Source organism: Indicator indicator, chromosome Z (genome assembly GCF_027791375.1).
Source record: "Indicator indicator isolate 239-I01 chromosome Z, UM_Iind_1.1, whole genome shotgun sequence".
NCBI lineage: Eukaryota > Metazoa > Chordata > Aves > Piciformes > Indicatoridae > Indicator > Indicator indicator.
The window spans coordinates 76,467,270-76,490,961 of record NC_072053.1 but is presented as its reverse complement, the minus strand read 5'-3'; the positions used below and the strand labels follow the sequence as shown (position 1 = coordinate 76,490,961).

General features: G+C 39.4%; 1 protein-coding gene across 1 annotated transcript in view; it reads left to right on the top strand.

Moving 5' to 3' along the window:
* Positions 1 to 989: 989 nt before the first annotated feature.
* The window catches only part of LOC128979416 (atrial natriuretic peptide receptor 2-like), a 37,215-nt gene continuing 14,512 nt past the window's right edge, over positions 990 to 23,692 (top strand). The window contains 12 exon segments of the mRNA XM_054397630.1: positions 990 to 1,043; positions 2,073 to 2,169; positions 6,456 to 6,588; positions 8,654 to 8,777; positions 10,730 to 10,834; positions 11,312 to 11,414; positions 13,038 to 13,183; positions 19,044 to 19,116; positions 19,207 to 19,219; positions 22,088 to 22,174; positions 22,439 to 22,582; positions 23,438 to 23,559. Of these exon segments, the coding sequence (XP_054253605.1) occupies positions 990 to 1,043; positions 2,073 to 2,169; positions 6,456 to 6,588; positions 8,654 to 8,777; positions 10,730 to 10,834; positions 11,312 to 11,414; positions 13,038 to 13,183; positions 19,044 to 19,116; positions 19,207 to 19,219; positions 22,088 to 22,174; positions 22,439 to 22,582; positions 23,438 to 23,559 (1,201 nt within the window).

The following is a 23,692-nucleotide window of genomic DNA, read 5'->3' as shown; positions in this document are numbered from 1 at the left end:
TCTTTTAAGCAAATAATTCTAGCCAAAGAAAAGGCACTTTTTTTTTTCTCTACTATGAGGTTTAGGATTTCACTAAAAACATACAATTCCAACCTAAGATGTGTTCATTAGCTGATATAAATATCTTTTAGGAGTGAATCTAAACTTTTTTCTTTAACTGAACTACACTCCCTTTCAAGATGAACTACTGCTTTTTTTTCATGCAATTTTGATGCAATAAATAGTGAAGTACAAGCATTTTGACTAAGATTCTTAATCTCAATTTGAGCTTAAAGACAGAATTCCAGAGAAGACACAGAGAAATATTCAGGAGAGCTAAGTTCCACATTGGCAGTAATTGCAGCAAATAATAATAGTCAACTTTTACTGTCTTTATCATATCAGAGTGGCTAGGCAGACATCTGTTTCACTTACCAGGACTATTCTCATATAGAAGCTCCAGGGACTAAGAAATTGAAGTCATAGGGTCTAATAAAATTCAGGGTGCAAGGAACCTCAGGAGACTTAGTCCAACCTCTAGTTTTAAATTTGTCTTACATAGGTGACCTTTTCTTGCCTTGGAGTTTACACACCTTTCCTCCTCAGGTCCAGCTATATGTCTGTGTTTATTTCCACAGTGTTGATTTATCTGCAAAAGCTTCAGATGCTGCTCAAGTTTAATAAGGCAGTGAAATATCTCCTGTTGCTTCTCCAGCTTTGAGCTGGCAGGGGTAGAGACATCAATGGTCAGAGAATCAGGCTGACCCCAAGACAAGTCATGGTTTTTCAGAGAGGTTAAACAGAGGTGCAGAGGGGTGCTTCCACCCTGCACTGAGAAGTGGGGTAGGGAAGAAGAGGGAAGGAGGAGGCAGAACAGCTGCAGCAGCTGGAGTTGCCAGGATCAGCTTGCCTAGCAACCACCCTTTTTAGGCAAGGGCATCTAATTCAGTAGCAACAGCAACATCAGAAGCAGCCCTGATACTTGGTGAACTGGGTGCACATTAGGGAGCATGAGAACTATCAAAATACCAGCCTTAGGGCTCCGAAGCCTCCTGAGTTTATTGGTAGGTAAACTACAAAGATCTGCTTACTAGAGTGTATTCTTGCAGTCTGGGCATATGGAAAGTACTGTGTATGGCTTATTGCAGTAAAACTGCGATTTATACCAGGAAATTGTTGGTTGTTATTTAGCAGTGGAGGAAACAAGAGTAACAGAAGAATATATTACAAAAATCATCTGAATAAGTCTATTTTATTCCATTAATACTGTGATAAATAATTGTATGACCCAGTAGACAGTTATCCTCTGATAACTTAGAGGAAAAAAATAATAGCAAATTATACAAATAGAAACAATTATCTTTTATCAGAAGTGGAGTAAGCTAAGGATGCATTATTATAACATATTCTGTTCCATTCAGATATACCGTATAAGTGTGTATCTTAATACATAATATAGCTACTGCAATGTATAAAGTACATGCAGGTATCATGTAAATTCTGCTATTGCTGCAATTCAATCTGTATGCTATTATGATGCTGTATTCTACCTGTAATAGGCTTATGTAATGTTAGTATTATCTATAAATATGTAATTTAACGTCTATATAATTACCAGTTGTGTTAGTAAAGGCATAACCAAAATGACTCATTCAAACACTTCCAGTGTAAAAGATTAAAAGAAAACAGTCTAGAGCAGGGGAAAAGCTATTTTAAAAGCAAACAAACTTTAAATGTCTCTCTGCATATGATCCTAAAACCACCCGCTCTTCTGTAGAAAAAACTTCCTGCAAGAGGAGAATTACTTAAGTACCCTTATTATTTCATGGATAATTTCTAGATAGATCAAAACAGTATAGTGACTAAGTTTGCATACCCCTAAGAAAATGTCATTTTTTGCTCCAGAAGTTGAAGAGAGCAAAATATGCCTGGCTACTTTTCTGCATTTAGTTTAATTTCTTTAGAAGAAATATATACTTTGTAAATGGAACTTGTCCTTCCTTTGTTGTTCTTATACTGTCTTTTTTTTTTTTTTTTTAGTCTCCTTTTTTTTTCAGTCTGCTCATAGATTGTTTGTGTTTTTTTTATGACAGGTGATACTGGTGGAGGGGTGGCATGATTTAGATAACAAAGACTATGACTGTTGGCCCTTGGAAAAGCCAGATGAGTACAACATGCTGGATTGTGGAGGTGAGTGAGTGATTGCTAAAGCTGCTCAAGAAAGACCATCTCTTGCTTGAGAAATAGCTGAAAACCCAAAACCGAAGTTCTCAGAATAGTGTCTAGCTCATGACAAATATTATGCAAGGTGGAAAGTATCTGAATCAGTGATGACATCTCTTACTAGAGAATAAGTAAGAGAAAATATCCAAAAGGTACTGTAAAGCAATTATTTGTCCAATAGTCATTATTTTGAAAAGAAAAATTAATAGCAAGAGCTGAATGCTTTCCCCCAGAAAGAAACTGAGAACAGTCCATTTCTCATTAGAAAACAAAATGCAGCTTAACCCAAGCCAAGCAGGTAGGCAGCTCTTCATTGAGTCATTGCTGAAATTTTGTAGCATCATTTCAAAAGTGGGCTGTGTTTAAACCCTCCAGCCAGTAAGCAAAATCACCTGTTCTTCATATCATGCATTTCCAGTCTGCTCAGAACTGTTTTCCATGAGTATTTAAGAAAAACTTATATCTTTAACCATTTATTCCTGTCAATTTTAAAAGTAATTTACATGGTGAATTAAACCTAAACAAGATCATGAGCAACATGCTTTAGATGACCCTGCCTTGAGTAACACAGGGCTGGATCAAATTATTTACAGAGATGCATTTAATTTCAACAGTTCTGTGGTCTTGTGGCTCTGTAACTGACAAAAGGAACACATTTGTTTATGTTTTAAAAGACTAGACCAGAGACAATGTGTTTCAATAGGCTTTTCAGAAACAAAACAAGAACAGCTGAAAAACTAATACTGAGAAAACACTCCAGGAAATATACTGCTGTGTCATGCTCAATATTACGGTTAAATGTTTTTGAGAGTTCCATTGGAACAGTGAAATTCAAAGACTATGTAGATGATTGCCAAGTAAGCCTCTATGAATTCACTATTGCTTTAATGTTGAAACAACTATTAATCAAAAGAGATTATTTGTTTAAAGCTGTTCTTACTAATAATCAAATTTACAACCAATTTTAGAATTAACTCCACCCTCTCTTCTACCCTTCTCTGTATTTTTTCCCTTGTCATCTTCTGGACATTGCTAAAAGCAAAACAAGAGGCATATATTTCAGTATCATTGCTGTGAATTTAAGAAAATATCTACAAAGCATTTAGATGTAGGAGTATCTATCATTTAAAGAAGGAGTTTTGTTTATTTTGTGAGACCTTTAAAGGAAAGTAGAAAGTAATTTAACTGAAATATATGCTGACCTTTTGCCTTCATTCTTACACATTCCCTGAAACTCAACTCTCTCTTACCTTTTAGTACAAATCACACTAGCATTTGTTTTTATAAAAAAATCTTAGTGTTGTAGTTTCTCTCATAGTGTTAACATGAGAGTGTTTACTTTTCAAGGTAAATGGGAAATTGAGGTTGTTTTACAGTTTGCTTCTATAGATACAAAAATGAGTTATATTTACAGTAAAAATAAACAGCTCCACTAACCATGCAAATGAAGAAAACACATGCATAAACAACTCTGGAGCAATAAATAAACTTTATAGTTGAACAATTACACCAACAAAAGTGAGGACATCTTCAAGTGGAGATTTACCCATCCCTTGCAGAAGGGATTTAAAAATTCTGGAGGTTGTGGTTTAACACAGCCTGCTTTCACAAGCAAGTACTCCACACAAAGATTGTGAGGGAAAGTAACACAAAAAGCTCTGTGTTGTGAGAAGGATTTCAATGGAAATAATGCAATGTATTAGATTATTTTACAGAGAAGCACAACAAAAGCAGAAGCAACAGCAAAAGCTCGCAATAAAATGACCCCCTTAACCCCATTAGCTCACAGCCTGCCCAACAGAAGAGACCAAAACCCCAAAACCAGAAACCAGAAGCAGATACTGAAAACAGGAAGCATCTCATGTTACAATTCAAACTATAAGCTACATAATACTTTGCTCCAGCCAGCACTTTCATTGTAAAGCTGTCATGGTCAGCATGGCATTGAATATCAGCAGATATGGCTAAACCCATGACATTCTCTATCTCTTATTCTATGCCATCTACATCATGCCCAGCAGCAATTAACATCATGTGTCATACATCACACATCATTCACTCAAATCTCACACATCCATTCTCACTCAAATGAGATCGCCTTCCAGTACACAACAGACTTGTTACTGTAGATGCTCTGGAGCCCCACCCTATTCCAATACAGTCTGGGTCAGTCCATGACAGTCCAAGTGGTGGGGCTGTATTTCCACCTCTGGGCCAATTGATTCCAGTGACTCCTTCCACCCCTCCAAGAGAAAGCAAACTGTAGTTTGCAATTTGCTGCTCTGCTTCCAAAACATCCAGCTGTTGGGATCCCACTGTCACATCAGAAACACAGATGGGTTCCATCCTCCCTAGTTTCATGGCATTGGAGTGCACCATGAGCCTGTATCTGCTAAGGCTGTATACACTTGTGTGTTCAACTTGCCAAGCCATCAAAACCATACAGTCTAATAAACCCAACTGTTTCTCTCCTCCATCTGGTTGGAGAGAGGGCCCCTCTAATTCTAACTGGAATCACTTGTGTCTTGTGAAGATGCTTTGGGAGTCCCTTCAGGAGGATCAGAAGCAGTATCAGTCCTTCTGCTCTTTTGGGGCAATTTTCCACTGGAAACTCAGGCAGCATTTCTTCCAGGGAGAATTTCTCTGTGATTCACAGACTCATACAGCTAGGACTGAAGACGGTTTTCCATCCCACTTCCTCATGTTCTCTCCATGGTCATGTAAGTAAAATCACGGAGTATGCCATGATGTGTACCTCCCAGATTCTCTCTCCTGGACAGGGAAGCACCTGCTCCTCATGGCTGAAAAAGAGAACCGAACAGGTGGGGCATAGGAGAGGTTTGTTTTTGAGTTTATGGACCTCCCAGAACAGTTTCTTCACAGTTGAAACATAGGCCTGGACAGAGAAAGAGAGACTTCCCTCACGTTGCTGGGGCCTGATAGTCATTTCATCCACTGTTTGTCCTTGGCCATCTTTCAAGGCCAGGGTTAAAGACCAAGTGGCTACCTCAGTGTGCTTTCACAAGCAAATCCCACACACAAAGATCAGGATGGAAAGTAATACAAGAAGCTTTGGGTTGAGATGAGGAGTTTAATGGAAATAATACAATGTACAATTACCATTTAGCCTATTTCATAGAAAAGGACAGCAGAAGCAGCAGCACAAACCAGACGTAAAACAACCCTGCTCACCCCCCAAGCCTGCAGGCCACTCAGCAGAAGAGACAAACACCCAAAAACTGGAAACCAGAAGTTGTAACTGGAACAGGAAGCCTCTCATGTCACAATCTGAACTACAAGCCCCATGATCACAGAATCACAAAATTATAGAATGTTAGGGGTTAGAAGGGACCTCCAGAGATCAAGTCCAACCCCCCTGGCAAAGCAGGATCACCTAGGGCAGGTCACACAGGAACACAAGAAAAGGAGACTCCACAACCTCTCTGGGCAGCCTGCTCCAGTGCTCCATCACCCTCACTGTAAAGAAGTGTCTCTGTGTTGAGGTGGAACCTCCTGTGTTCTAGCTTGTACCCATTGTTCCTTGCCCTGTAACTGGACACAACCAGAAAAAGACTGGCAGCTTCATCTTGACACCCACCTGTCAGACATTTATAGGTGTCAATAAGATATTGTTTAAAAGTACGGCTTAAAAACTTTGCCCACCTCTTCTCAGTGACTCAGAGAATGTAATGTGGTGTCCAAAAAGACGAGTTTTCTGGGATAAATCATTATCTTTCCCATTAAGAGCATGGAAATGGGTAGCAACAGATGTCTGAGTAGTACTCCTTCCTCTGCCCTCTGTTACACATGTGATATGGTTTTATAAAAAGAGAGTGATTTCTTAAATATGTAATTATTTCTCAAGAAGTTAAGAGGTTTGACTGAATTTTATGTGTGGTAGAGTTGTCTGTTCTTCTTCTGTAATGAGATGTGCCTCAATGAATGCAGCCAAGAATGATCAAAGAGGAAAGCAAATATATCATGACAAGCAGAACTTCGTTATATTGGGAGCAAAGTTACTTTAGATAAGATGACGAGATTTTTTGTCACATTCCTCCAATTGCATGATTCTTTCAAAATTGTTCAATTAACATGCATATGTGTTTACTTTTACAACAACTAAAATGGATGACCAGTTTGGGCTCATATAAATCAATTGGAACAACAGATTAAAATTACTACAGATTAAGTTTTACATTTGTATGTGTCTCTAAAGTTGAAATTTATAGCAAATACGATTATGTTCTTTCTAGGCCTCGAGATGGTATGGGTACAAAGGCCCCCAGAAAAGGTTGTGAGTGGGGAATTCTTTAATGTGACCTATGCAGTCTTTGCTTCAGACAGCTTTTATCAATATGCAGTGCAAAATGGAATCCTTTCTCACAGGTATGAGCTCCTAGAAAAATCCCTTCATGGTCATGAACATCCAGTGTGTACATTTTTAGTAACATGATTGGAACATAGACTCCAGGGCTTCTTACTTTCTTACATCCCTTGAGAACTCTTATTGGTCTGTTTGCCCTGATATTTTCTCCGATGACTTTGCTCTCTGAGTAGCCATCATGGCATGCTTGCATACATGATCAAGGATAGGGTATGTCATCATGTTAACTGCATTGCTGTCTCAGCAATTATCTGATTACTTCCTGTCTTCTTTACACAGGGAATTTACAGCTGAAGTTTATGCAAATGTCCCAGACTAACTGTGTCTTATCCTCATTTTAATCCTGTCTGAAGTGTTTAACATGTATATGAAAAATAGGCTGGCCCAACCTTAAACCCACTGAGCTCTGTGATGAACTTTTTTTGATTTCTGTGGGAATGAAGTCAGACAAAAGCTTACATATCCGTTCAGAGACCATGCTAGTAACTGTAGAGAACAGAAGTTAAATACAGAATGTGTATGTGTACAATTCCAAATCACTAAAAGGGTATTATACCCCAATTTTACACTTTTTTCTGTATATCCCTTTATAGCAATGTCTGGGACAGAAGCTGCAGCTGCAGTTCCCTTATTATTGTTCTGTACTTGGTTAGCATAACAGATATTCATGGAAAACCTCACATTTTTCTCTGACAGTCTGAATGTTTACATTGTAAAGTTCAGATTGTAAAACCAGTTATCCAGAGATATTTTTTTTCATATTGAAAGATCCCTTGGAACCCATTTGCAATGGATAAAAGTTTATGTTGACTTTTGATCACTTGTGCACAGTTTTGCAAAGTATTTTCATTATATTTTTTGAAATTTATGGATAGTGATAGTTCCAAAAGCTACCTTTGTCTTTCAGGGATGACTTTTGAAAGGCCCACCTTGGTTTGCAGAACAGTCTATTCACATTTTGGTTTGAGGAATTGTATCTGGCATGGTTCACAGAATCACAGAACATTAGGGGTTGGAAGGGACCTGCCAGAGCAGGATCAGCTAAGTCCCATAGGACCCATCCAGGTGGGTTTTGAATGTCTCCAGAGGAGACTCCACAATCTCTCTGGGCAGCCCATTCCAGTGTTTTATCACCCTCACAGTGAAAACAGTTTTCTTTATGTTCATGTGAAACCTCCTATGCTCCAGCTTGCACCCATTGCACCTTGTTCTATCATCGGACATCAGCAAGAAGAGCCTGGCTCAATCATCCTGACAATTGCCCTTCACATATTTATAAACATTAATGAGGTCACCCCCCAGTCTCCTCCAAACTAAAGAGACACAGCTCCCCCAGCCTTTCCTTGTAAGGCAGATGTGCCACTCTCTTAATCATCTTTGTGGCTCTGTGCTGGACTCTCAAGTAGCTCCCTGTGGTTCTTCTTGAACTGAGGGGCCCAGAACTGAACACAATATTTCAGATGTGTCTTCACCAGGGCAGAGTAGAGGGAGAGGACAACCTCTCTTGACCTACTAACTACACCCCTTCTAATACATCCCAGGATGCCATTGGCCTTCTTGGGCACAAGGGTGCATTGCCCAGTATAATTATGTTCTGTGGTGGCTTGGGTTGTGGAGCAACCATTCAGACAGGTGCAGGACCTTGCACTTGGCCTTGTTGAACTTCATATAATTAGCCTTGGCCCATCAGTCTAACCTGTCTGGGTCCCACTGCAAAGCCTCCCTACCCTCTAGCAGATCAACACAGCCACCCAGCTTGGTGTCATCTGCAAATTTACAGAGTGTACACTCAATCCCCTCATCCAGATCACTGATAAAGATATTGAAGACACCAGGTCCCAGTACTGAACCCTGGGGGACACCACTAGTGACAGGGCACCAGCTGTACTTAACTCCATTTTCTACCACTCTTTGGGCCTGGCCATTCAGCCAGTTTTTAATCCAATGCAGAGTGCAGTTATCCAAGCCTTGTGCCCTGAGTTTCTGAAAGAGAATGCTGTGGGAGACAGTGTCAGAGGCTTTGCTAAAGTCCATGAAAGTTTCTCTCTGTCTTTGCTGCTTGACTAGCAATGCTACTGCTGCAAAGGAATTCTGTGAGGAGCATGAATGCCCTGCCATCTGGAAAGATGCAGATGGGGAGAACTGCTGTGTTCACCATGCCAACATTCACTCCTGTCCTTTGGCCTTCATGGTTAGTAAAATGGTACAGTATGTGCTCTGTTCTTATTACTGGATGAGACTTCATCATAATGGTCATATTCAAGTTAATGAAGTTTTTCTATAATTACAAGTAAACTAAATCTATAGTTTGCTATAACCACTGTGAGGAATTTTGTCACTTTTAGAATGTTTTTGCATTGATACTGAGGTTGCAAAGTAAAGAGTGGAGTTTTTTGACAAGGCAGTATTCAGCATCTCTAATGTTTATTGTGACCTGTTTCATCTCTTTGAGATTACTTGACTCAGATCTTTATACATTCAATAGAGAAAAAGAGAGTTAGTTTAATTCTAATGCAAGCAGGTTGACTTGTCCATTGGAGGTGTTACTGTCTCTGCAGAGGGACCTTGAATGAATGACTTGAATTACTGAAGTCACAGGTATGACTTAAACAACTGAAGCCCATATATAAACATCCTGAGATGGGATGATTTTTTTTCTGTATTAGATCACAGAGAAAAATAAGGAAAAAAAAAAACACAATACAGGAAAACAAAATTTGTTCACGCAGTGTTAGCAGGATCCATTCTTAACCTGTTTTCTTAGCTCATTTTAAGAGCCTGGCCATGAATGCATGTTTGAAGTTCCCTCTAACAATACAGTTTGGGACAGGTTGGTTTGTTTGTTTGTTTGCTTGTTTAATCTGTGAGGTAAGCCTTATCCTGTATAATAACCTCTGTGCAGTTGATCTCTCTTCTGACAGTTTGACACACTCTTCATGACCAAAGATAATGTAATAGAAAACCTAGTCTGCACATCTTGCAGCTATTTTATGTACTTTTCTGTATGTATGTCCACAGGATCTCTAGCTTACATTTTGGCAGTCCCTTCTTGAGGAGCTGTTTTATTAATGTTTCCCCAGGGGCCTTACCTGATGCCAGAAATTTGTTTCAAAAGAGAGATCCCATTACATCAAAAATTTTGTTTAGAACCATAGCAGAGAAATTCAAGATCCCAAAATTGTGGTGACCTCTCCATTGTTTCTTTCTTTCACAGTTAGTTCTGCCTGGAATTAAGGTGTGGAAAAGGTGAAAGTATGTAGCCAACATGCATTGTCTAGCTTCCATGTAATAATATAAATATTTCCATTTTTGCTTTGAAGAAATCTAAGCAGGTTGGCTGTCATACAGCAAGAAGGCCATGAGAATCGTTGCATAAAACTGAATATCCACTTCAAAGCAAGCCATTATTTGAGAGGAGGTTTTGGTGTGTGTTTTTGTTGATTTTGCTTCGTGTTTGGTTTGGTGGCTTGTTTTTCAGTGTCAGGACTTCTAAAACATTTTATCTTGGTTAACATGAAATCCATTGCTTTTGATTTGGTCTGTGTCTTAGAGTGCATTGAAAGATGTGCCTGAAGTAGTATCTGGAGCTAGGATACAGAGTTAATCCTTTCAAACAAACCAAAAAATGCAAGATCTTCAGGCAGCCAAAATCTTCTATGGTTGCAATTACTGGGAGGTTTACAGCTTTACTGAGGAGTGATCTGCATACAGGCACAACAGAGATGTCTTCCTTCCTCATTTTCGTGTAAATATACATATATATACACACACATACACACACACTTTTTATATGGCTTTACATATATATGTGTGTGTGTATGTAAAGCAATACAAAAAGTGAAACTGCAGTAAAATCCCTTTAGAAAACTTAAGAAGTGGGATATTATTCTGGTTCTAAGATAACAAATCCTGAAGAAGTATATTAACTTCACAGAATTACTGCAGTTTAAATTCAGCATCACATGTTGTACTTTAAAAAATAACATTTGTGAGATTTTTAACTCAGTATAGGAATAATTGCTTCTCTCTTATTTCACTTCATTTACTGGTATAGAATACATATCATTTTAAGAAGGTAAAAGAGGACGAGCTAGGATTTTGATTGTGTCATGATTACTGACATCACCTGTATGTCTCATAAAGGGCAGAGGAGGAATATGTGGTCCATGGATCCCAGACGATGGCCAGATATTTACTCACACTTTGTCTACAGCAGGCAAAATGAGTCAAAGAAACTGGACTGCCAAGGTACTGTATATTTATAGCATAAACTATGGCTTTTCATACCAGTGAGGTAGTAAGTAGAAGTAATGGGGGTGAGAAGAAACAGAACAACCTAGTCTGTCCATTTTGACCTAAATTAACAGTGCATTTCACTATTGACTGGACTATGTGGCAGGTCAGTATGGTCATTAGGGGGCTTCTACACAGCAGAAGAGGAAGGCAAACATGGCAGAATGCACAGGCTGGTAGCCCCACCTGGTAAAAAGAATACACATCATGAGGGTCAGGGAGAATCAGTCCTGCCTTTCCCACAGGGGATATCTCTTCTGCTTCTGTTTGTCTCCTCAGTCAAAGACACATGTTCTTCCTCATTTTGAAAAAATGCACACATTCTTTTGCAAGACATCATAATTAGACAATTGTTATCGTAGTTTACTGTATGCAGGTAAAGTTTTGATGTTTTATTTATGCTTTAATATGCTTTATTCACTTGTTTGGCAGGTTGTTTTAGTTCATGTGGGTCTGACTTCTCTCATCGCACACATCAGAGTTGGAAGAATGCAAGTTGCTCTGGAAGCAAAAACTACAGTGCTTCCTGCAGTAGGTATGATATAAAATGAAGATGTGAGGAAAATGCTTATTGACCTTGAATCTCAGTGCTTTTATCTTTCCTACGTGGTTATCAAGAGCAAAAGGGACTCTACTCATCCTTATTATTGAAAATACAAGAAGTCTTCCTAAAATCTTCTTCACATAACAGTGAATATCTGAAAAACTGTTTGAGCTTCTAACCTGTGTCTGAATCTGGAACAGTAGGGAGTTGCTCTTGTCAAGTAAATGAAGTCAGATACCTGTGCCAACAGCTTTGGGCTTTTCTGCAGTTGAGGGGGATATGAAAGTAAACTTCCTATTACTATGTTTTGCGGGTCTGGACACTTCATCTGAAAAGGAGCAGACTAGCCTTAGCATATTGGAAAGGTAGGAATCCATCTTGGTTCCCTTGTTCACACTAAAATTCAATTGCTTGCAAAGACATCAGTCATTTGTTCACTCTAGTAGAGCTGCATGCAAGGAAGCAGAAATAGCAGTAACAATTCTCTTAGCAATGCAAAAGTATAACAGTGGGGTTTATTTAATAAATTAAACACACAGCCTGAACTAAAATACTGGGTAAATCACAAATATCATCACAGTACTCTTGTTAGGTGTTTTTCTGACAGATGAGAATATATTTCCCAATGTTACGGTGAAAAGAAAAGGGGGGTGGGGGGTGGGGAGGAAGACCCAAAGCAACTCCAGTGTTGGATGGAAGCATTTAGCTATAGATTTTGCTAATAATTTCAAGACAGCTGCAGCTGAGTTTTCCAGGAAAATTTTTATCAATAAATAAATAAATCGTGCAGCTCTACCAGTGAGGCAGAAAGTGACTTCTGTGGTTTTCCTGGAATTATACTGGAACTAAATGGACTAGGGAAGACTTACTATTGAGAAAAGGGTTTTATTTTGCTGAGGCTTTTAAGAAAAAAAAAAAAAGTATTACATAGTGGCAGAATAATACCTTCAGCTCAGAGGGCTGAAGTACAGTGTGGTATTAGTTTAGTTATAAAGGTAAAATTGAAACACCATCAAGGACATGGGAGAAATAGCTTTGGCCTTCAGGGCTTTTGTTTGATATTGATGATAGTTTTCATAAGACCACGGAGAAAAAGAAATTCTTGAAGTATAGATTGCAAGGTTTCATTCTGCAGGAACTATCATCTGCTGCTGCTTTGGAAGGATCATCAGCTTCTGGGTATCTCAAGGGCTGGATTAAGTACAAATAATACAAAAGACAATGTGTATCTTGAAGAACTTCAAGTCACAGAAAAATAGATGGACCATGAAAAGTAGAGTAGTGATTAAGTGATCTATACACAAAATGTAACAAAGGCTCTGATCATAGAATCATAGAGTCGTAGAATAGTCTGGATTGGAAGGGACCTCCAAAGGTCATCTAGTCCAACCCCAATGTCATTAACAATTTGATCAGAGAGACTCTGTATCACCTTAAAATTTCAGATTATTCTTTCAGCTGCTGGGATGCTATTTCTGGATTCTTCAAAATATATTCTTTCTGGTACTCTAAGATGTCTCATCTCAGGAACTATGCATTTAAATTTTGTTACAACTTTGTGGATAGACGAAAGTACCTTAAAATATCCTGATGTGTGTTTTCTTTTCTAATCAGTCTGTGGAGATGGCTTTTGTGAGGAAGAAGAAGGCTGTTCCATCTGTCCAGCAGACTGTGGGGAATGTCCATTGTCTACAGATGCTAGAGTAGCAATTGCCTTACCGATATGTTTGGTCTGTGCTGGCTTCATTTTGGCAGTCACAGTAAGTATCCTTTCTCTTGTACTTCATTTCACTTATATGATTGGGTTATAGTGGAGGGATTCTTCTGCATGCAGAACCTGTGGTCTGGAAGAAAGAAGAAAGAAATGAAGCAACCTTTTTGGCTTCCTTATGAGAGGAGACTCACTAGGCTGGCAGTTTTCATCCTGTAAGAGAGAAAACTGAAGAGGAATGTAACAGAGGGATGAACATATCATTGGGAGCTAGGAGTTCCCAGTAAAGTAAGAGTAATTTTCATGCAGAATAAAACTCTGTTTTGAAATTAACTGCCTCAAAACCCCATGGAGACCAGAAGTATAAATGAATTCAGAAACAAATTAAGTAAATTTAAGTAAATTTATGAAGGAATTACCTCTACCAAAGGCCAATAAATCTCAGAGTCCAAACAGAATTCGTGATGGAAAACATTCAACTCGGGATATTCATCAGAAGAAATAAAGAGAAGAGGATTTTTCTCTCTTCTTTTTTTTTTTAATTTTGGTTTGTTGGTTGGTTGGTTTTGGTTTGGTTTGGGGTATGAGGTTTTTGGAGTTTGGGTTGGGTTGGATTTTGGTGGCTCATTTTCTAAGTGTAACTGAACCAGTATGGATCAAAGTGATTAGTTTTGCATAGTAGTTTTAAATTATTATGACAGACTCACAAAGGAAGAACAAAAAGGGAGAGAAAAGTGTATGAATATGGGAGAAGTAGTTTTGGATACCTTTGAATGAAAGTGTCTGTATAAAGAAGAGGCTGCAGGTTATTATGGATTTTTACTTCACAGTGGTTCTATGAAAGAAGATCTACATTACTTATGTGTCTGTATCTTAAAACATTTGTGAATTTCATAACAAAGATTTGACACTGTCATAGGTGACTCACTACTGAAGGGAGTGGAAGGCTTGATATGCAGGCCAGACCCATGTTTTCTGGAAGTCTGCTGCCTGCCAGGGGGCCCAGGTTAGTGATGTGAGGAGAAAGTTTCCTTCCCTAGGGCAGCCCTCAGACTACTATCCACTGCTGATCTTTCAGGTAGGCAGTAATGAAGTAATGACAAGAAGTCCAAGGGCAATGAAGAGAGACTTCAGGGCCTTGGAATGACTGGTTAAGGGATTGGGAGCACAAGTAGTGTTCTCTTCTGTCCCCCTAGTTGTGGAAACTGATGACAACATAAACAGGAAGAGCAAGATTAATGCCTGGCTCCAAGTCTGGTATGTCCAGCAGAACTTTGGGTTCTTTAGTCATGAATTGGTTTACAGGACACCAGGCCTGCTGGCAGCAGATGTGATACATCTGTCTCAAAATGGGAAAAGGATCCTAGCCCAGGAGCTTGCAGGGCTCATTGAAAGAGCTTTAAACTAGATTGGAAGGGTACAAAACTAGGGTTAGTACAAATAAACCTGAGGGCAACACAGCAATATTTAAGAAATGATGTTCTAGTGAGGTCTGTCAGTCTGTCCATATCAGTGGAGGCAGGGAATGGAGACCCATGTGGCAGTAAAGACACTAGGGTTACAACCACAGGAGCACCTGAGAACAGACAGGTAGGGATTAGGACTTGTCCCTGCAGAAAGGTGGCAAGACATTTAGACAAACCAAAGTGTATCTACACTAAGGGACACAGCATGGGAAACAAACAGGAAGAGATGGAAGCCATTGTGCATCAGGAGAACTATGATATGGTGGCCATCACAGAAATGTGGTAAGATGTCTCTCATGACTGCAGTGCCACAAGCAATGGCTACAAACTCTTCAGAAGGGACAGGCAAGGAAGGAGAGGCAGTGGGGTGGTCCTGTATGTCAGGGAATCTTTTGGTTATACTGAGGTTAGTGATGGTGATGACAGAGTTTTTTATGGGCAAAAATCAGGCAGAAGGCCAACAAGGCAGATATCCTGGTGAGATTCTGTTACAGAACGCCCAACTGCAATGAAGAGACAGATAAAATATTCTTAAAGCATCTGAGAAAATCACAATCTCTTGTTCTCATGGGTTACTGACTTTTCTGACATCTGCTGGAAATGTAACACAGCAGAGAGGTAGCAGTCCCAGAGGTTCCTAGAGGGTGTGTGGAGAAGAACTTCCTGACACAGCTGGTGTGAGAGCCAAGTAGCCAAGGCACTCTGCTGGTCCTGCTGTTTATGAGAAGGACTTGTAGGTGATGTAACTGTTTGGGCCCATCTTGGGCACAGTGATCACGAGATGACAGAGTTCTCAGTTCTTGAAGAGAGGTTCATCAGAACTGCCATCTGGGACTTCCAGTGGGCAGACTTCAGCCTGTTGTGGAAACCTGGGTCACAACCCCATGCAGTGCTACAGGTTTGGGGCTGAATGTCTGGAAAGCTGACTGGCAGATGGGTGAACATCAGGCAGCAGCATGCTCAGGTGGCCAAAAAGGCCAACAGCATCCTGGCCTTCATCAGGAATAGTGTAGCCAGCAGCAGTAGGGAAGTGATTGTGCCCCTATTCTCAGCACTGGTGAGTCTGCACCCTGAGTATTGTGCTCAGTTTTGGGACCCTAACTAGACAAGAAAGACATTGCATTGCTGGAGTATGTCCAGAGAAGGGAAGAAAAGCTGGTGAAGGGCCCGGAAAACAAGTCTTCTGAAGAGTGACTGAGGGAACTGGGATTGTTTAGTTTGCAGAAGAGGATCAAATGATAGAAAAAGATGAAATGGCCTCAGGTTGCACCAGGGAAGGGTTAGGTTGGATATTACGAAAAAATTATTTACTGAAGGTGTGGTCAGGCATTGAAATAGGCTGCCCAGAGAGCTGGTGGAGTTACCATCCCTGGGGGTGTTCAAAAAACTTGCAGACAGGGCACTCTGGGTCATGGTTTAATGGCCATGGTGGTCTTAGGCTGATGGTTGGATTCAATCATCTTAGAGGTCTTTTCCATCTGAAACAATTCTATGATTTAGAAGGTCAACATGATATGTAAAGTCAGTATCTTGACTGTGTAACTAACAGATGAATTATTTGGGGTTTGGCCCATAAATCAATAGGCTTCTCTTTCTTTGGGGATTCCTTCTCTTTCCATTCTGCACTGCAGTTGCAGTGAGCATCTGAGGTAGGAAAGTATGCTGAAAGGGAATGACCAGGAGAAAGCTGATGGCCCACAGAGTAAGGTACTACATGAGGCCTGAATCACAGTCAGGTTTTTTGTCTTGTTTTGCCTCCCTGTGTGGCTTTATGAGTTAAGAGCAGAAGCACTGTTGAAAACTATTTCACAGAATCACAGAATTATTGAGGCTGGAATAGACCTCTGAGATCATGAAGTCCAGCCTATGACCTAACACCACCACATCAACTAGACCATGTCACTTAGTGCCACATCCAATCTTTCCTTAAACACCTCCAGGGACACTGACTCCACCACCTCCCTGAGCAGTCCATTCCAGTGTCTTCAGGCCATGCCCTCTCATCACAAGTTGCCTGGGAGAAGAGCTCAACCTCCACCTTGCTACAATTTCCCTTCAGAGTAGTTGTAGAGTCTCCTCTTCTCCAGGCTAAAGAACCCCATCTCCCTCAGCCTCTCCTCATAAGACTTTCCATCCAGTCCCTTCACGAGTGCCATCGCTCTCTTCTCAACCTGCTCCAGCATGTCAATATCTTTCTTGAAGTGAGGGGCCCAGAACAGCACACAGCACTCGAGGTGAGGCCTCACCAATGCCAAGCACAGGGGCAGAATTACATCTCTAGTCCTGCTGGCCACAGTATTCCTGGTACAAGCCAAGATGCATTGGCCTTTCATGCTACCTGGGCACACTTAGCTCGTGTTCAGCCAGTTGCCAAGCAGTACTCCCAGGTCCCTCTCTGCCTGGCCACTTTCCAGCCACTCATCCCCAGTCTGTAGCACTGCATGGGGTTATTGTGGCCAAAGTGTAGGACTCTGGACTTGGCATTGTTAAACCTCATACCATTGGCCTCAGCCCATCGACCCAGCCTGTCCAGGTCTCTCTGAAGTGTCTTCCTACCTTCCAGCAGATCGACATCCCTCCCCGACTTGGTGTCATCCATGAATTTACTAACAGTAGACTCGATTCCCCTCATCCAGGTCATCAATAAGGATGTTGAATAGAACTGAGCCCAATACTGATCCCTGGGGGACACCACTGGTCACTGGACACCAATTGGATGCTGCACCATTCACTACCACTCTCTGTGCACGGCCAGTCAGCTAGTTTTTAACCAAGCAAAGGGTGCACTGTCCAAACCATGGGCTGCCAGCTTTTCAAGCAGGATGATGTGTCAAAGGCTTTGCTGAGATCTAGATAGACCACATCCACAGCCCTCCCCTCATCTATCAGGCAGGTCACTCAGTCATAGAATGAGATAAAATTGGTTAGGCAGGACCTTCCTTTCCTAAACCCACATTATCTGGGCCTGATCCCCTGGTTTTCCTGCACATGCCGCTTGATGGCACTCAGGATGAGCTGCTCCCTAACCTTGCCAGGCGCTGAGCTGAGGGTGACAGGCCTATAGTTCCCTGGATCCTCCTTTCAGCCCTTCTTGTGGATGAGCATCACATTGGTCAACCGCCAATCATCTGGGACCTCTCCAGTTAGCCAGGACCACTGACAAATGATGGAGAATGGCCTAGTCAGCTCTTGTGACAGCTCCCTAAGCGCCCTAGGATGAATCCCATCTGGACCCATCGAGCATTTATAATACACAGGGCAGTGGTCACAATGGGTTTGTACTAACTGTCCAGTGAAAACAAATAATCTGATAGAAATCTGTAATTGGACAGATGAGAAATTCAGAGTATTTTAAACAATTGGCATTTTAGAAAAGGCAGTGGAGTTTCTTGGCTTTTCAGAGGTTTATCTAAAGGTCTTATAGCAAAGTTTACCTATTATTTCTGCTATTTTTCTGTAGGTTTTGAGGTTTGTGTTTATCTTCTTCCATTTCTGTGTGCCTATTCCTGCTAACTTCTGTAGTAACATCTTCCCTATTTTAGAAGTTTTATTTAGATGATAAGTAAACAAGATAGCAAGGATACTTTTACGAAATTCAGTAATTAATGTCATGTAAAAAGAATGGTCTGGGAAATTAATGCCTTCTTTAACCACTTAAGTAGAGAAGAGGATTTCTTTGTTAGCAGTGTCTGTAGCAAGCCTAGTGGTCACTTCTAGATAATACACTACACTAAAGAAAACAGTATAATGATAGTAAAATGATACTTTAGTTTGATATTTTGGCATTGACTGGAGCTGTAACAACTGTATAATTTAATCTGCTGCTTCTCTTTTGAAGATCTGTGTTTACACTTTCTGTGTTAGTTTTGTCTGTCATCCATACAGAAAATCAACTATTAGATCAATGCCTTCTATACAAAGCAGCCACAGAATCCCTACCTAATATTCTTTATGCTAGACTATTTGACATAACATGACCTCATTTGTGTATCAGGGGCTAATTCTATTACAGGATATAAGATGTACTGCTCCTTATCTTGGGGTTGTGATGTAGTGTGCTCTTCATATGCACTTACATAGCAGAGGACATTTTCATGACATGAAATGATGCAAAGCACTCATCTGATGCCCAGGCTGAGATGTAAATGTAGTGCATAAGAAGTACTGACAATAATGGAGATGCTTGGGCCAATGTAAAATATGATATGTAATTAAATTGTAGAAAGTTTTTAGATACTTACTAGATAATGTTTTCTTCTAAGCCTGTTATTAATACTCATGGTACTAATGTTACTTATAAGATATATGATGGATGCATAAACATCAGATTTTTTTTTTATACTTACAAACTTTCATATTTGAAAAAAAAAAACATATTCTCTGATTTAATGCCTGCAAATTCAGTAGGACTACATCAGGAATTAACTTCTTTTATATTTGTAGTGGTTTCAATATCAGAAACAGAAAATGTTTTGGGATGAAAGCTGGATTATAGACTTTGCGTGCATCAAACAAGGTTAGTAACTTGCCATTTTGTTACTATAATACATTTCCTTAATCATTTTGAGAAATAATCTCAACCATAAGTGTATCTTTATGTTTTAAGGGTCTTACAAAAGGTGAACCAACTTGTGAAAGATGTATTCAAATTTCCATCTCTCTAACTTCTGTGAACTGACCACTGATAGTTTCATTTATTGAAACTTCAGATGTCAAAAGTTATTTTGTTTTCTTTTTTTTTCCCTTTTTTTTCTTTTTTTTTTTTTCAATGGTGATTTTTCTTTTTTCACTTAGAAAAAGACAGGCCTATCCCAAAATAAATAGATGATATCTGGACTGGGACAAAATAAATTACAATTGCATCAGGGGATGTATCATTCTGTATAATTCATCTCACTAAGTTGCCCTGGATTTCTACAAATATAATGAGATCTTCATTTCTCTTGGTGTATACTATATGTGACAAACTAAAATATTACTTAATTTGTTCTACTTAAACATGCTAAGAATAAAATCATCATATTACATGCTTTATTATGCTGCATGCAAAACATATACAGATTGTTTACTTTGCTGTTCATTGTTTTAGCATTCAGAAATAAAATAAAACAATGTCTACACCCTCAGAAAGGGTAAATCTCCACAAATCTGCTGAAGTTGGTAGGTCTGTACTGATGTACACTCTCTCACTTTCTGTCTCTGAGAACTCGCTAGAAAGATATCTGCTTTATGTGTGTTATGTCATTGTGTGCTAGTAGAAGTATTAAGAAGTATTAAGACATCCTTCTGTTAATATACAGTAGACATACTTTCAACCTTGGACTTGAAGATTAGTGTCTATGTAGTATTGACACAATATCACTGTTACTGTAAAGAATAGATACTGACTTAGAAATTAATTTGACCATGTAAGCCAAACTGAATTTCAATACAGACTTAAGAAAACAGAAACAGAACACCAAAGGAAAAGGGTCTTTAAATATGGCAAAAAGGAATATCAGCAAATTTTCAGATGATAATGTGCTAGAAGAGGACATAAACAGGAGAAACAATAGAAAGAGACTGAGGGAAATTAGAAGAATGATGAAAAAATAACACATAGAGATTAATTTGAAAAATCCAAGATGAAAGAGAATTTTCTTGTAGAGCAAGAAAATTGTTCCTTCCTGTGAAGGAAAAATACTGTTGAAGATATAGGTGTGATAACTAGCAATTGAAGTGTAATGAAAAGCAGCAATATGATGAGATTGGGACACAAGACAGTCTTCTCTGGACAGAACTATCCACAGATACCCATATTAACCTGAAACTATCTAAATGGAAACACACCAGCAGTGGTGTACACAGGGTATGTAGCCTGTACCGTGAAAAATTAACTTCATTTTCTTAAGATAACAACTATTTGGGTGCTTTGCACTATGTGTAAGTATACACACACACACACACCCCCTTATTTGCAAAGCTATCTCAAGGATCACTTAATATATTTCTGGGTGGAATCCTGTAGAAAGGCTCCAAATGTCAATGCAATTTTAAACTGCGTGTGAGTAATACTATGGTGTGAGAACATGGCAGTCCTTCAAGGTGAGATGCAGAACTTCCTCAGCAATACTTTATTGCATACTGGTACAAGGACGATTTGAGGGGTTTCAGCAGTGTTGAGACTAATTGGCTAAATCTCATTTTTAATTGGAGATGGTGAAATTACATGAAATTCATTAAATTTATTTTTAAATTTTGAGCTGGTCATCAGAGATTAAAAAGACAAACTTTAAGATCACTGGGTTGTTTTTTTTTCATATGACTGTTTTGTTGCTCTTTTCTGTCTTCCCTCTGGTGTCAGAATCACTTCCCACATCCCTGTACTTTACAGTCTTCTAGGAGCTCCAAATAGACTTGTTAAAGTATGGCACAGGGCTTGCTCTCCTTCCCTGGGTTCTGTCCTCATCATCTAAATAACAGCAAGAGCTCATCATCCCAAGAGCAGCGAAATTGAATTCGTATCACATCCTGAGGATTAGTAGGAAAGATCTCTGGCAATGAATCACCTCTGTAACTTCGTTACTTTTTATGCAGCAGATATATTCCATACAATGGCTTTCCATTTTAAGTGTTAATAAGACCAGCTGAGATACAAAAATTTGAAGAATTTCCTGTATTTGTCTGCATTTTCAGTCTCTACCTCAGCAATAATATGCATCTTCAAGTGCCTTTTCTCATCCCACATTCCATTTAGATCACACAGTTTGGACTGCTACAGGAAGCATGAGTGCTCCTCCATTACCCAGTGACTCCAAAGCCAGTTGCATCAGTGCTCTGAGCTCTTCTTGCACAGCAGCTCCTAACATACCCAGGAAACAGTACTTCACCCAGACTGGGAGATAGTGAGTCAATACATTGTTAATTTATTGCAGTACCTACTACTCTACAGTTTCTTCACATTTTCTTTCTTGCTGCTTTACAGTTGGATAGGTAGTGCAAAAGCTTGCATTTCTCTCATTAGGCCAAATCTAGTACATTAACATTATCTGACTTCTGTACCACATACTGGCTGTGGCATATTTTATATGACAGGCATCTGTTTGGGTGCTCGTTTCTCCCAGTTAGACATTGGAATAATCTCCCAAGAGAAGTAGTGGGTTCCTCTACACTGTTCAGTCTTAAGACTCAGCTTGGCAGGGTGATGGGCCATCTTATTTGAACTTCACTATCACCTGTATAGTTTGGATTCCAGTCCCTGGTGTCCCTTCCAAATTGGTATTCTGTGATTCTGTGATTCCTTTATCATAGAAACAGAGCTCTGCCACCTGTCATGTACTCAGATTTTTATTTACACCCACATATGGACATACTTGAATTCTGTGCTTCATCTTTAGAGATAGGAAGCTGTCCACTGTAAAAAAAAAAAATTTAGTCCAATTTTAGCAGTCTGGCTAGCTTACATAGTAGGCCTAAAACTCTGTGAAGAGCATTTCATTCTGTTTCAGTGATGGAAGAACAGTGGCCATAAAGAAAATAATGAAGAAGGCATTTACACTGTCCAAAACCATACGTAAAGAAGTAAAGCAAGTGAGGTAAGAAGTACAATATGAGATGTATGTTCCATTTTTACACAGGTTCCTTAAAGGCTACAATTTGTTCAGATGTGACTGTAAGTTCACATTCTTCTTTCTTTGAAACTTTGCTTTGACACCAAATCAAAATCTTCTTATGCCTGTTTTACTTTTCTTTCTACCTTGTGTGAGACAAGGCACTTAATTTTCCATTTACCCTAAAAAAAGCAGGTGGGATATCCCTGAAAATTAATAGTGCACTGAGATTTCTGTTGGTTTTCACAGGGAACTTGATCATCCCAATCTCTGCAAATTTATTGGAGGTTGTATAGAAGTTCCAAATGTTGCCATCGTGACAGAGTACTGCCCCAAAGGCAGCCTGAGTGATGTTCTACTCAATGAAGACATTCCTCTGAACTGGGGTTTCAGGTAGTAAAAAAGGTTTTAAGTAGTTAATGAAATGATTTGTGCTATGTGCTGTTTAGGACAAGATGTTAAGTTTAGATAAAGTCCTTGGATAGTCAGGTCTGCACTGTGATACAGAGAGAATGAAGAAGAAAGAAAATTAATTCAAATATCCAGCCCAACTCTTTTTGAGTTATATATTGAGTATATATTGAGTTATATATATCGAGTAGTTATACTGCAAAACTCAGTTTAACCCTTTTTACCCACGTAGTTTATTTTGTTCTCAAATATCTTGGGCATCCCCATTTAATTAAAAACCACTGCATCTCTGTTTGTGAAGACACATATCTGAAATTTTTAGCATACCTACAAACACTTAATTGTATTTTCCAATACAGAAAATGAGCTCACAGTGAGCTGTGAGACTGTCAGTGAGACTTCCACAAAGGCAATGACATTGTTTTTTGAAAATAATATTCTTGGCACACTCTTAATACTTCTGCCTTATGTTTGCCTTCAGCAAAGAAACAGATTGCAAGGGAGAAAGCCCTGCAAATACAGTGAGAAAGTTAATAAAAAGTTGTTTCTCTTGTAAACACTTGAAAGCACTCTCAAAGATAACAAAGGTACTGGGAATTTCCAGAAGAAATTCAACTTTCTTAAAAGAAGCTAAAGGCTTAGGGGCTCAGACAACTGAGTGGGAATTAAGGACTTTCAGCAACCCACCTTAACTGTTTTGGAAAAAATTAGCATGGGGACACAAATTTAAAGCTATTACAGTCCGAGGGAGGCTTTCTGTGAACTTCAGCAGGCTTTGGAGCCACTCCTAAGTGAAAGTTTAGTGGAAATATTAGCTCTTTGATTTTTATCTTTCAGGTTTTCTTTTGCTACTGATATAGCACAAGGAATGGCCTATCTTCACCACCACAAAATGTATCATGGTCGATTGAGGTCAAGTAACTGTGTGATAGATGACCGATGGGTTTGTAAAATTGCAGGTAAAGAGAAGATAAGAAAATTTCAAAACTATCAAGCTAACCTGATCATGCATAACTTTCACACTCAGCACTGCTCCCAAGCACCTCCATATTCACATTTCTTGTGGAAATGCTGACTATACAACCTTCACTA